This window comes from Eurosta solidaginis, chromosome 5 (genome assembly GCF_040869045.1).
Source record: "Eurosta solidaginis isolate ZX-2024a chromosome 5, ASM4086904v1, whole genome shotgun sequence".
Lineage (NCBI taxonomy): Eukaryota > Metazoa > Arthropoda > Insecta > Diptera > Tephritidae > Eurosta > Eurosta solidaginis.
Window position 1 is genome coordinate 96719118 of NC_090323.1, and position 14944 is coordinate 96734061.

General features: G+C 37.1%; 1 protein-coding gene across 4 annotated transcripts in view; it reads right to left on the minus strand.

Annotated features, from left to right (window-relative positions):
• dos (daughter of sevenless) overlaps nt 1-14944 on the minus strand; it is a 564233-nt gene that overhangs the window by 157425 nt on the left and 391864 nt on the right. For all 4 annotated transcript variants that reach the window (XM_067787082.1, XM_067787081.1, XM_067787080.1 and 1 more), the window contains exons 5-7: nt 14427-14547; nt 14187-14367; nt 13808-14126 (exon numbers count right to left, since the gene is read on the minus strand). In XM_067787082.1, coding sequence (XP_067643183.1) covers nt 13808-14126; nt 14187-14367; nt 14427-14547 — 621 coding nt within the window. The remainder of the gene's footprint in view (nt 1-13807; nt 14127-14186; nt 14368-14426; nt 14548-14944) is intronic.

Below are 14944 nucleotides of genomic sequence, written 5' to 3' on the forward strand. Positions count from 1 at the left end.
TTGTATAACTCCTAAGAAAGTAAAATGCATCCGACATCAGCATGCACCATCTCAACACCACATAAGTTGAGACTGTGGGTTGCACAAGGCGAGTAATCAGCATTCGAGTTTTTGTCGAGAATGTGACGTAGTGCTCCGCTGCAAGCTCCTTTCATATTGGCGCCGTTATGTTGTTGTTGTTGTAGCGATAAGGTTGCTCCCCGAAGGCTTTGGGGAGTGTTATCGATGTGATGGTCCTTTGCCGGATACAAATCCGGTACGCTCCGGTGCCATAGCGCCATTAAGGTCCTAGCCCGACCATCTCGGGAACGATTTATGTGGCCAAATTAAACCTTCAGGCCATTCCCTCCCTCTAAGTTCCATGAGGAGCTTGGGGTCGCCAGAGCCTCGTCTGTTAGTGAAACAGGATTCGCCGCGGATAGGTGAGGTTGACAATTGGGTTTGGAGAAGCTATATATTGCGCTGGCAACCTGAAAGGTTGCGCTACACAGCCCCTTGAATCTGGTATTTTAGGTGCCTCTTACGACAGGCATACCTACCGCGGGTATATTCTGATCCTTGTGCACGACAATCTTTTAATGGGATTTCATGTTTACCTAGAGTATGGGAAAATAGTTCAGCGATTTGCTGACCAGTTTTTTGGTTACAATTCGCGAAAGCCAAAAACCGTTTTTGAATTGTAAAATTTGTTGCTTTCGAATTGAAATGGAGTTAGCGCAAAATGAACGTAGTCGACGTGACCAGCATCAGGCATAGCATCAACGATAATAGCAAAATACTTGGCTTGTTTGCCTTGATCTAATATAGTTTCACTCACGTGCTTTGCACAAATTTCTATAAACTCGTTCTGAATGTCTGGGGAAATATAGTGAACTTGCAAACGTTTGTGCTGCTGTTGTGAAATCCTAACTTTTTCTCTAAGTATCGGATCATAATGGCTTTTGAGATCTTAGATGCCCAAAAATGTCCATTGTTTCGTTCACCAAGATATATACTTTCGCCTTTGAAATCTAGGCCTCTTTCAACCAAAAATAAAATAGTGTCCAAAATTCTATATAAAATTTCTTTCCACTTTTGAGTTTCAGTGATTAGCTGTTCATTGATAGGCGTATCAATTTTAGCCTCCTTTTGAATTAGATTTTGTAAAGATCGCCATTGAATATAACATTTAATGTGATCTTGAGTATTTTCGTGTGAAAGCAGTTTATCGAATAGCTTCTTCCATACCTGGAATTTCGAATATCCGCCAAGATAACAAATTTTAGGTCGATTTGAAGTATTGGTGCTTAACAGAGGACATGGTAGGCAATAAAAAGCATTGATACTGGCACTCCACACCAACCAGTCACGCTCCACTTTCTCTCCATTTGGCAAGATTCTGTTTAACAACGAGGTAGGAAATGCCTCGCCATGACAATCACGTGGAAAAATAACAGGACACTTTTGATGAATTCGACGATATTCACGGTACCGATATCGAATTCGTTTAAATAATCTGGACTTTGATACAGAGTTGGTGGTATTGTTGGAAGATTTTTTGAAGATGAACCTTCATCAGTGTCACCACGAAAACTTTACGATTTCTGATTCATGTAAACATACACTTTTGTTTGATGTTTTTATTGTCTCCTCACTGCTCGAAAGCCCAGGTAAAAATCATTACCAATATTCGTTGCTTTTGAAATTCGGCTTAAAATTTGAACATGGAACAACTAAAGACTCCTGAATTAACAAAAAAATGTCTTCGTACCTCTAAATCGCGGGCCCCCTGAGATACCCCGGGCCCGGGGGAAATCCCCCAATTCACCCTCTCGTCGGGCCTGCTAAGGAGTCGAAATTCTGCCTTAGACTTCTCACATTCTGATGTAAAACAGTGAATTGGCTGTCATTTGCTGCGAGTAAATAAGAGTCATTAACAACATTTATTATAGGGCTGTTATTTATAAAACCTGATCTTGTGTTCATAATTTACCTAGTAGTAAACTTAATAAACGTAATAATAAACTTAGTTTAGTTAAATGCAAGAAGATCATCGAAAGTTTTTATAATAACAGCTCTTTCATTTAATTTTTTTTTTTTTTTTCATTAAAAGCTTGGAATTGCTGAACCAATATATTTATACTTTTTTTTCCTTTTTACCGTACTAGCAGCTACGAACAGAGCTCTATAAAGCTTTTATTTATAAGCTTTTATTTATATGACGTATTAGGCTTCTTCCTGGCCGTCCGCTTGGCCATCATAATTTTTTTCTTTGCTTGGACTGATCTGAGCTTTATGCAAGTAATATTAGCGACGTTATTATTGATGTGCTTAACGCTGATATTTTCAATTTCATCTTCAGATACCTGCACATTTAATGCATCTCTGAAAATTTTCTGCACACATTCTTTTACGTTCTCTATGCTGACATTCGAAACCCCCGCAACATCGATCGAGCTCTCTAATTGGCTTTGTTCTTCCCAATTCAACCTACTTTCGAGCTTATTCACTCTTTGTTTCAACTCCACATTTTCATCTCTCAGCTGTTGTATTGTATTTAAACATTTAATATTTACTTGTTTGAGGCTTAGTATCTCTTCGTACAAAAGCTGAAGAGTAACTTTTCCCTCAATTTCGCTATCGCATACCGTGTTTTCTTTTTCACGCAAATTTACATTTATTGTCTGCTTAGAAATGTTTGCTGCTTTGCGCTGTTCACCAAGTTTTTGTTTATTTTGCTTTTCCTTATTCGTACAGGTTCGCGCGAGTTATGTATAATGCCAATAACCCCCCAATTACCAATAAATCGTCAACTTATGTAAGTGCAGACTCAGCACAAGACGATATCGACAAATTCATATTAAGCATAACAAAATAAATAAAAGTAACTTCCGGCCCAATTCAAAACTATAGTATATTGCAAATTTAAGTAAACAATTCCGGTTAATTAGTAGTAAGCATTTTCACCATTGTTTTAAATAAACAATTCAGCCTAATTAGTAGTAAGCATTTTCGCCATTGTACATTTACGCTTTCTTTTAATTTGGAATAAAGAAAAGAATTCAGTTTGGTTTTGAAGTCGCTCGAGTTAAAGTCTAGTTCTCGGTTGTTATTTTATTTAAGCCGTTGCCTTTGGCATTTTTTTTTAAATCTGCTTGCCGCAACTACGACGACATTGGCGCAGTCGGTAATCCTTTATATATATATAAAAGGATCGTGATACGAACAACTAAAAAGTGGCAGTGCAGTTACATACAGTAGTATAGTGACCACCCACAAAAGAACACAATTAAAAAGTGGCAGTGCAGTTACATACAGTAGTATAGTGACCACCCACAAAAGAACACAAAAAAAAAGAGGCAGTGTAGTGACATACAGTCGTATAGTGACCACCCACAAAAGAACACAACTAAAAAGTGGCAGTGCAGTGACATAAAGTCGTATAGTGACCACCCACAAAAGAACACAACTAAAAAAGTGGTAGTGTAGTGTGCATATAAGTAAATATAGCCACCACCCACAGCTAAATAGTAACAAAAAATAAAACAAAAAGTAGTAGTGCAGTGTGCATATAATACATATAGCCACTACCCACAAATCAGCAGCAAAGCGGCAACAAATTGGCTTCAGGAAGACAAAGAGAACAAGACGAACGAAGGAATATGACGGAAAATCAGACTCAAATGGCACCAGTAGATCTGGTCGAGGAACTGGCCAGACGGGAACAACAGTTGGAGACGCTGAGGGCAGCATGCCTGGAGCTGCAACAAAGAGCGGACCATACGAGGACGGACCGGGTGTCGAAGAACATCGCCCAGATACCAATTTTCACCGGGCGAGGCGATGTATCGGTAAACTCTTTCTTCTAGGGCACAGAATACCTGCTGTCAACAATAGACAACGAAAACGAGAAGGAGGCGACGAGGATGATCTTCTACCGGACCTTACAGGGCGAAGCGAAAAACGTAATAAATATCCCTCGCCCAGACTACTGGCAACTGACAAAAGAAGTGTTAAAGATGAGATACAAGCCCGACACGGAGCCTCACGAGATCTATAAACGGATTACAGCCCTTAAGGTGAACTCGGTAAGTGAACTCGCTGAAATTCAAAATATTAAGTATAAAGCCGATGAGCTTATAGTATACTATAGGCGACGACAGGGAATAGATCTCACTAACATAGATAGTCTCTTAGTAAACACAACGAAGGAGATGACACAGGGCACGTTGCTAGACCAAAATATATGAGGGTAGGGAACTAGGCCAAATTATATCCATAATGAATCAAAGAAGATTCGAGGATACGTGTATCCGACCCGAATATAGAAAAATATATAGAAGGGAAGGTATAGAAAGTGGCCGAAGAAAACTATAACCAAACGCCACAAGTTCCAAATAAAAACACAGGCCAATGCGAGAGAAGCTCTGGTAATTTTAGAAATAATCAAGGAAACTCAGCACAAGTAAGACAAAATCAGAAAGGGTCATACCAAAATAGGGAAAATGTGTCATTACAAAGGAGGCAGAGTCCTCAAAATTATTACCAAAATAATAACTACAGAAGTAGTTCAGATCAACTTCAGAGGTACCCAAAGGTAGGAAACCCTAGGCCAAATTACGGTCAAAATCGCGGTAATCAACCTAGGCAAGACCGAGCGGAACCGATGGAGATTGACAATTTAGAAAAAAATTCGGGCAAACCAAGAAGAAAGAAAAGAAGTAAATAATTGAATATTATAGGACCCAATTTAATGAAAATCCAGATGAAGAAGAGCAAAATTTTTTCGAGGTACCAGCTCGGACTGTCTTCCCACCATAACGCTTACATTGCGGAACAAGAAATATTTTGCTCTGATTGATACTGGAGCAAGTATAAGTTTAATCGATAGTGATATAAACGACTTCAAAAAATTTTGCTGAAGAATCCAATCGGATTTAGTACAATAACTAAAAATGATATAATTAAATATGAAGTACTGACGGAAGCCCCAACGGAATTTAATCTTCCGAATTATGCAAGAATTAAGTGGAAAGTAACTCCATTAAAAGGCAGAAAATATAATTTTATAATAGGCATCGATCTACTCAATTGTTTTAACACAACAATCAATTTAGTGGATGGGTGTATAACACTTAATGAAAAAAACAACTTATTTTGAAAGTAACCCGTATAAAAATCTTGAAATTCATACGTTAGAAGCAAACAAGTTTGACTGGAGCAGAATAAGACTTGACCACTTAAACAAGGAAGAAAAAGGGGAGGTTGAAAAAATAATAAAAAGGTTTAAAAACTTATTTTTTAAAGAAAGTGACCAACTAACAAGCACGACGAAGGTTGTACATGAAATTAGGACGACGACAGACGGACAGATTGACAGCAAATTATATCGATATCCCCCACAACATGAGGCAGAGGTGAGGAAACAAATAAAAGAAATGGAAGAACAAGGAATTATAAGAAAAAGTAGCTCACGATATTCTAGCCCATTAATTGTTGTACCCAAAAAAAAAGGATAATTCTGGAGAAAGAAAATACAGGATAGTCATAGACTACAGAAAATTGAATGAGGTGACAATAGACGATAAATACCCCCTACCAAATATAGACTCTATTTTGGATAAGCTAAGGAAAGCTCAATACTTTACAACACTTGATCTAGCCAAATGGTATCACCAAATTCTAATTAGAGAACAGGATAGGGAAAAGACGGCATTCGCCACACCTCATGGCTTATACGAATTTATAAGAATGTCATTCGGATTAAAAAATGCACCGGCTACATTTCAACGGTTAATGAACGAAACATTACGGGACTTTATTAATAAAACATGTGTAGTGTATCTTGACGATATTTTAATATTTAGTACATCCCTTCAAAGGCACGTAAAAACAATAATAGAAATATTCAAAGTGTTAGAAAAAGCAAATTTAAAGATCCAAATCGATGAATGTAACTTTATGAAGAAGGAGACAGAGCTCTTGGGTCATATCTTAACAGAGGAAGAATTAAAACCAAATCCCGATAAAATTAAAGTGATAGAATCATTAAAATTGGCCAGAACAGAAAAACAAATAAAAAGTTTTTTAGGCATTACAGGTTATTACCGCAAGTTCATAAAGGAGTACGCGAAGAGAGTTCAGCCTATAACAAAATATTTTTAAAAAAATGTTAAAATTAACTTAAAGGATCCAACCTACATAGAAGCATTTGGAAAATTAAAAACATTAATAAGTACGCATCCAGTTTTAAGGTATCCTAATTTTGACAAGCCATTCACACTAGCAACTGACGCATCGAATTATGCAATTGGTGCTGTCCTATCACAAGAACTTCTATTCTAGAACACTGAATAACCATGAGAAAAATTATTCTGCTACAGATAAAGAATTCTTAGCTATTCTCTGGAGCGTAAACTATTTGAGACCTTATCTCTACGGAAAAAAGTTTAAAATTTTTACAGATCACCAACCAATTAAATTCGTTCACACCAAATACAAAGGTAAGGACATGTCACCTAGACATCAGAGATGGCTTCTCAAACTAGGAGAATATGATTTCAATATAGAATATTTGAAAGGAAAGGAAAACCAGGTAGCAGATTTTCTGAGTAGATTGGAAAATAGTGCAGATGATGCGGAAGAGGAAAAAGTAGATAAGGATGTTAACGAAAGTAGTGGATTGGATTTTGATTTACAGTCAAGCCAATATGAAGCAAATAACATAAAAGATAATGAAACGTTAGCAACAATGCACTCAGCAGAAGAAATTTTGCAGGACCATTTCTTTATTAAGGAAGAAATTGTAAAAATACAAATAATTTTGACTAACAATAAAGTTGAAGAAGCAAAATTTTTGCATGGGAAAACAATAATTTTCATAGCAGAAAGTGATTTTGATTTAATGGGCGAAATATTTCGGAAATACATTACAAAAGGCAATGTAGGTATATACTCAGAGCTATCAGACTCAAGTTATAACATAGTTCAACAAAAATTGAGAGAATTGTATTGTAATAGGCAGTTAAAATTTACAAAATGTACAATAAGGGCACAAGACATAGAAACCGAAGTCGAGGCAATAAAACAAATTTCTCTTTACAATGTAAGAGAAAGCATGCATTCGGGCATAGGGGAAACATACAATAAAATAAGAATTAAAATCTATTACCCAAAGCTAATGGAATTAGTGCAAATGGTAATCAATCAATGCGCTATATGTAAAGGAGTAAAATATGACCGGTGTCCTATTAAAAACCAATTTCATTACACCGAGACACCATCGGACATAAATGAAATAATACACATAGATACATACGTTATGAAAATTACAAGTTCTCTAAATTTGGGGCAGCGTATTCCCTGAATGACAGAAACCACATATCGATAATCGAACAATTAGAAAACCATTTTTCGAAAATAGGAAAACCAAACAATTGCGGATAATGAATTCAGGACAACACATCTTAAAGAATTTTTAGACCGAGAGGGAGTCCAAATTCATCTAACCAAATCAAACAGTCATACAGGTAATGCAGATATAGAAAGAATGCATAACTCTATCGCTCTATCGTTATATATTCTTCAAATAAAAATGTGCCAATCAAACAAATAATGCAAAGAGCTATTAGAAGTTACAAAAATAGGTATCACTCTACTAGTAAAAGTACGCCAATAGATGTACAAAGTGGAAAAGTTAGTAAAATAAAAATTATAGAAAATATGGAGCAAAATAAAAAAAGAGTTATAGAAAAACTAAATAAAAAAGGGAGGTTTATACCGAAAACAGGAAAGAAGGACTTATAAAAAATTACAAGGCAGTGAGGCATAAGGAGCAGCCAAAATATAGAAAGAAGAACTTAGAAGGCATACACCCATGCAATATTAAAAGACCGCTTAAATTTTCAGATAATGACGATACTGTTATTGATAATACAATAGACAGGACATAAAAAACCATCTCTTACAGACAGGAGAAAAAATCAATGAACAGGTAGAAGTAAATAATTATTTCGAAATAGCATTAGAACAGTTAAATAATGTTATTTATAGCGACAGGATAATATTAGAAAAAGAATTTAATACCATACAAAAAATTATGGATGAGGAATATGAGCGAAGTTTATATTTAGAACAATTAACAAAGATACAATTGTTAAAGGCTAGAATCGAACAAAGACTAGATAGCGTAGTAGCATCCAAATATAATATTATGCATCCCAGCATATTAACAAGCGATGAGATAGTTAGATATGATATTTATTATAATAAATTATTATATTTACTATCCGGAACAGCATATTTCAATAACACATATTTAGTTCTTAGTATAAAAATTCTCATTACTTTTGTAAATGTTAAAATTAGATATCTCGTACCAATACCTAACAAAGATTATAACGAAATAGATAGTGAAATTGAAAAAATTTTTAAATACGATAATCAAATTTTTAAATTTGAAGAAAATAAGCAATTGAAAAAAATTAAAACAAGCTCACATTGTACATTAACCTCAAACTGTCAATTCTCTAAAAATAAAGAGCTAGAAATAATAGAAATAGATTAAGATACAATTCTTGTTAAAAATGTACAAAATTTGTTAATTAATCAAACATGCTCAAAATATGAAGTTATACTTAACAAAAATAATCTAATACAATACAGAAATTGTTCAATTAAAATTAATGACTACTATTTCTCTAATTCAGAAGAAATCTTCGAAGAAAAAATGGTTTACTATCAATATGAAAAAATACATAACTTTACACAAAAAATTAAGCTAAGCGATGTAATAAAAATAAATAAATCAAATTTGAGTAGTATTGTAAACTTATATTACCATAGTAAAATTTCATACGTATGTATTGCAGTAGTAACTTTTTTAATAATATCAATTTTCGTAATTTCAATGATTAAGCATAAACCAGTAATATTAAAACTAAATAGTAGAATTCAGGGGAATCCTAATCTAAAAGGGGGAGTAGTTATGTATAATTCCAATAACCGCCAATTACCAATAAATCGTCAACTTATGTAAGTGCAGAGTCAGCACAAGACGATATCGACAAATTCATATTAAGCATAACAAAATAACTAAAAGTAACTTCTAGCCCAATTCAAAATTATAGTCATTGCAAAATTTAAGTAAACAATATGGACCAATTAACATGGGCCAATTCACCGATATCCGTAAAAAATCGCCAATTTGCCGAAATAAAAGAAAAAATAGTCTAGGGAGACTATAAATTCATTTTAATTGCCAGAAAGGAAATAAGTTTGGGATATTTTCGGCAAAGTAGATATTGACGGCAGCTTTTTGGACAAAGCAATAGCTTGCAAAGACTGCAGTAGCGTTGTAACCTTTACAAAGAGCACATCGAATTTAGTCAAACGCAAGTGTTACAAAACTCTTACAGATTGATTTGACAATAGGCCCCGAGTAGATGTTGATGACGAAACAAGTAAGGACGTTGTCCGATCTGTTACAGGATGGGTTGTAAAAAATTGTCGAGGATGAAGGTCTGCAGGAATACACAGAGCTAATGTTGTCAATGGGAGCCAAGTATGGGTCAAATGTAGACGTCGAAAAATTGGTACCACACCCTACCACTGTATCCAGATACATAGACAAGCTCTACAAAATTGCGTACGATAAAAGAACAGAACTAAAGGAATTAAGTGGCGGATTTCTTGGACTCACTTCGAATTTATGTACAGACACTGTTTCAAAGCATTCCTACTTATCATTAACGGTGCACTTTATTACAAATGTAAAATTAGTCACAAAATTGCTTGCTTTTAAGTCCATAGACTCCGAGCCCTGTACCAGTAAGCATTGCCGATTTCAATACCCTGATTGTTTTTTCACGAACTTTTTCAGAAACGATCAAAGAATTCTGCAAAAAGTGACGGAAGCTCTGGACGAATTTGATTGCTCCTTGGATAAAGCCATTATTGTTACGGATAGAGGAACTAACATGAAAGCCGCTTTCCAACATCACAACCACATATTTTGTATTACCCATTTATTGCACAACATCGTGGAAAAATCTCTTAACGAGTCAGCCGATATTAGCGAAATGAAAGAAAAATGCTCACATGTCATCACACAGAATTCTCTTTCAAACGAAAAAGAATGCCTATTTTCCGGTTTTCTTCAGCCTCAAAACATACCTAGTAGTATTGACCGATTACAACAAAAATTGATGCTATATGAAAATATGTGCGGGATCATGCACAACGATTTTGATGTTCTAAAGTGGTGGGTGTTTAATAAACCTAAATATCCTCTGTTTTTCCAGCTAAGCCGAAAAATATTTGCTACTCCTGCTAGTAGTGCACCTTCAGAAAGAGTATTTTCAAAGGCCAAGCAATTACTTTCAGATAAGCGTAGTTCCCTAGGGTTTAACCCGACATGTGTTGAAAAGATTATGTTTTAACATATCTATATGAAAAATATTTAGAACATATCATATAAAAAAAACTTGTTTGCTTAAATAGTATAAGTTAAATCTACTTAGTTAAATAGCTAATAAGATCTAACATAAGAAAACGCATTAATATGAAAAATAAATAAAATCCTAAAATTGCACATTTATGCCTTTTATTTTGTTATAATAAATGGATTTTACACGGACAACTAGTGTACATTTTTATAATTCCGTAAAATTCACCAAACTGTACTTGTATACACAAGTATAACTGCGATACAAGTAGTACTACTGAATATACAAGAATATACTGAATATACAAGTTGTACTACGCACATGCATTGACGCCATTGGTTGGAGTTGTGCTGCATGAGACGAGACCGTGCAAGTACTTGTATATTTTGCTACTTACAGCCTTTTGTACGCATACACAGCAGTTCTCATGCCAGCGAATTGAATGAGCGCTTGTACAAAATTTGTGTGAATGTATTCTTTGGAATATTTTTGTGCATTCATGCAGGGGTCTATAGTGGTATTTTATTGTCTCAGCGCCAAGGTTCTTCAGCATTGGCATGGATATTCCTATTGATTTAGGAAGCTTGGCCCTCTTGGATGGCCTATTCTGTGAGGACGATTGATAATAGGTGGCACGTCGTGTTCATGTTTATGTGCCCGTCTGTTTGCACGACGCATTGCCTTGTCTACTGAAGGATGCTTATGAATTCCAAGTTGAGTATCCTAATATGAGGGTCTCTAGGGTTGTTGCTGTTGTTGTTGTTTTAGGGTCGTATCGCCAGGTCAAGTTCCCTTGCTAACTTTGCAGCTTCAGAAGGGAAATGCGGAATAAAGCGTGCAGAAGCGGAACTGTTGACCTTGCGGAACGCACGCTCACTTTGCCGGACATCAGTCGGGATGGGGAGAACAGCAGAGCTTGATTTCTGCAGGTTGTGTAGCCCTCAGAGTTAGCTTTTTTGAAATTAATAAAACTCCGTTTTTCAGAGGTGATAAAAGTAGCAAGTCAATGTAGTTTATGAGCCCTGCACAGACGATGAAATTGTCTGGCGAGATGTGACAGTTACTTGCAATTTGAGTGGGGGATATAAACGTTTATCGCGCAGCAAGTTGTTGTTGTTGTTGTATTAACAGTGCTTCGCCCCATTCAGTGAGCAATGGGAGATACATAGGTGTTTGTGGCGTGGGTACCAAATTACAATTGAAAAGATGGTTGGTGTCATGTGGGGACATATCGCATGCAGCACAGACATTAGGTATATCGAGGTTGATTCTGGGCAAGTAAGTATAGTATCCATAACGGAGTTGGGCCAGGGTGACTCGTGTATCCCTTGATAGTGTTCTTTCTTCTTCTGCAAGGGTGGGATATCGGGCGAGTCCTGGCAAAAGCATTCACCGATTCAGTGTGGATTTGGCTTAGGGTCTGCTTATGCTTGTCTGGTTCAAACGGCTGTGTTGGCAGGTGCCGGATCTCGTCATAGTGCTTATGGAGATGTTCCCTTAATCCCCGTGAAGGCGGTACTAGATCAAGCAGTTGTTTGCTAGCGTGCTAGCTTGTTCAGCATTTCATTGTGCTCTTTAATATTGAGCTCTTTGGCCTCATTATGTAGATGGTGTTCGGGGGTCATAAGGAGACATCCGTTAGCAGTTCTGATCGCATCATTTTGACAGGCCAGTTTGTATATTTTAGACCAGTCGACCAAACTGGTGAAGCGTAGCTCAGGAGCGGCCGGCCAATTGCTTTGTACGTGGTTAGCAACGTCTCTATCTTTTTCCCAGGTGCTGCCGGCAAGCGACTTGAGGATATTGTACTTTAGATATAATTTCAGTTGCATGAGCCTTGAAGGTTAGAGTATTATTGAACGTTACCCCAAAGATCTTTGGGTGACTGACAATCGGTAGTGTAACACCATCGACGTGTACGTCCAATATTTTCGACATCTGTTCCTTCCACGTCGTAAACAGAGTGGCCGTGGATTTTGTCGATGATCCTACCATACATCCATCTTTTTAGACAAGGGGAAGGTGTGAGCCTTCTTTGTCTTGGAGTAGCGTGTCGTGTTTGACTGTGTCCAAAGGTTTTGGTAGATCAAGTGCCACGAGCACCGTCCTATGATGAGGTTTTTCCTGATTTAGTCCATAATTAATCTTAATTAATTAATTTATGGCATTGAGCGCGGTGGTGGTGCTGTGCATCTGCCGGAAGCCATGGTGGTGCGTGGCTAGGTGAAAATTTACCGTAAAATGAGAGAGCAAAACGGTTTCCAATGTCTTTGCTACTGGCAAAAGGAGTGATATCGGTCGATATGACTCGCCTTCGTTAGCTGGTTTGCCAGGCTTTAGTAGCAGAATTATCCTTACCATTTTCCATTGTTCGGGAATGGCAAAGGATTCCAGCGACAGTTTGAAAACTTGTATTAGGTATTTTAGCGCCAAGGTGTTTTAGCATTGGCATGGCTATTCGTGCAGAAAGTCGTACAGCAAATTTGCTCTGCTAGCTGCCTGCCACTTGGTGTCGACTCGCAAACTGGAACTGGACTAGGAGTTGATAACTCCTTCTTACGCGAGTGCGTGTGGCAGAAAAGGAGGGGTGGGATGGGGTAAAAGCTGGTGCTCGGGATTGCTGCTCGCACGTAGATTGTAGTGAAGGTTTAGAGCAGCCGCTTGAGCTGAAGGAGCCGTTTGGCGCGAGTAACAGCGGACAGTCGATGTGGTCTGATGGGCTGCATTGCTGCTAGAAGGTGACAAAGGTACGCTTGTGAACCACGGGACATCCTTGGACGCAAAAGCAGGGAGCGGCAAAAGTTTTTTAGAAATTTCGAAGGTGACGAACGATGGGTTCTAACCCAGAATATCTCAAACGGTATAACCATCTTTTACATGTGACACACTGCCAAGAGTATGAGCGTCTGATGTGGATACTTTTCCGACACATGCAGGAGAACCATAGCTTGGGTGGGACCGGGGTTAGGTTCACGGAGCAGAAGGGTGTGGAGCAGTGCAGCTGAAAGGAGCTCCTTACAGGATGACAATTTGTAGGAGGGACGCAGCAAATTACACTGAAATTACAGCCGTAGCGCTCTGGTACATAGAACCGGCTGCCGTGGGAAGCGTCTAATCGGGGTCGCCCCTCGGAAGTGATTTGGCAAACACTCCGCGTGTATTTCTGCCATGAAAAGTTGCTCAGTGAAAATAGATCTGCCTTGAAGATGCCGTTCGGAGTCGGCATGAAACATATACGGAAAATTTAAATAAGCACGACGCAAATTGGAATAGGATCTCGGCCTTAATCTCCTCGATGGTAAAGCGCGCCAAGGATTTATTTTTCAAAGTCCCCGCCGTTGTATTTTTATTCTAGATTTGTACTCTTAGCATTACCAACTTACTTGCTCTATGAAATCATAACGGAAAACATTTCCTTCATGTTTGTTAGGAGCGGCGTTTGTGTAGAAATGCTTATGCAAACTTGTGTCAGTATTTGTTTTTACACAATCATTAATATTATCCAACGACGTTAATGATTTCGAAGAGTTCATATTGTTGTTAATCAAAATTTTTTCCTTAAACATTTCTTCTAGGTTGTGATAAGGAAGCTGGTGAGAGCGAGGTATGTCATAACAGGTTTCTACAATTGAAGTAGCATCATGTGGTCCGATTGCTGGTGAAGTGTTTTCGGTATCGGAAAGTTGTGAAGCATGTGATGCTCTAAATAAAATCAATTATATAAGAAAAGCTAAACAGCTTTGTTAATTTCAATATACTTACTTTTGTGTTTGTTTAATATCCAGGGAAAGGTTTGTTCTGTATTTAGATAATTTTTCTATATTACATTTAATGTTGTTTGGTTTTTCGGAGCTGCCACCAGGTAATTTAGAAAATCGTTGTGAATATGTTAAAACATAAGATTCGTTTTCCATTGAACTATCAGATGGTCTCGCAGTACGGTCTGAAAAACAATAAGCTTAAAGAAATTATAGCCTTAAAGTTTTTAATAGACTTATCTACCAATATTTTCACGGAGGGGCATAGGATATGTCCATTCATCGTCATCCGTAAACACTCCTTCAGAATCCGAATCAGACCTACCATAGGTTGGGGTATAATTTTGAGCATCCATTATTTGCACCTATGCGTTAAAAAATGCAAATAGTTAATTTAAATTGCAATTTTTTTTAAGATGGGTTTTGGCAATGTACCATATTCAAAGCAAATATCATAAGTATATGAACATATGTAAGACTGCTGCGGACCACTTTCAGAGATTCACATCAAGTACCAGCCCAAACCCGCTACACCGGTTACGTGGAATTACATTCCAGAAATTCAACTAACAGACAAGTATTTGTGCATTGAACTCGATATCCGTTATAAAATTGTATCGTGTCGTGAAACAGATCACTCATTGTATGGGCGGGTGGCAGATAAGCATACTAGCAGCAAACTGTGCTAGCAAAGCGCTTTCTCAAAAAAACGAATTTATCGGAATGAAAAATCTTTAATTTTTAATGTATTAGTCAGTTCTG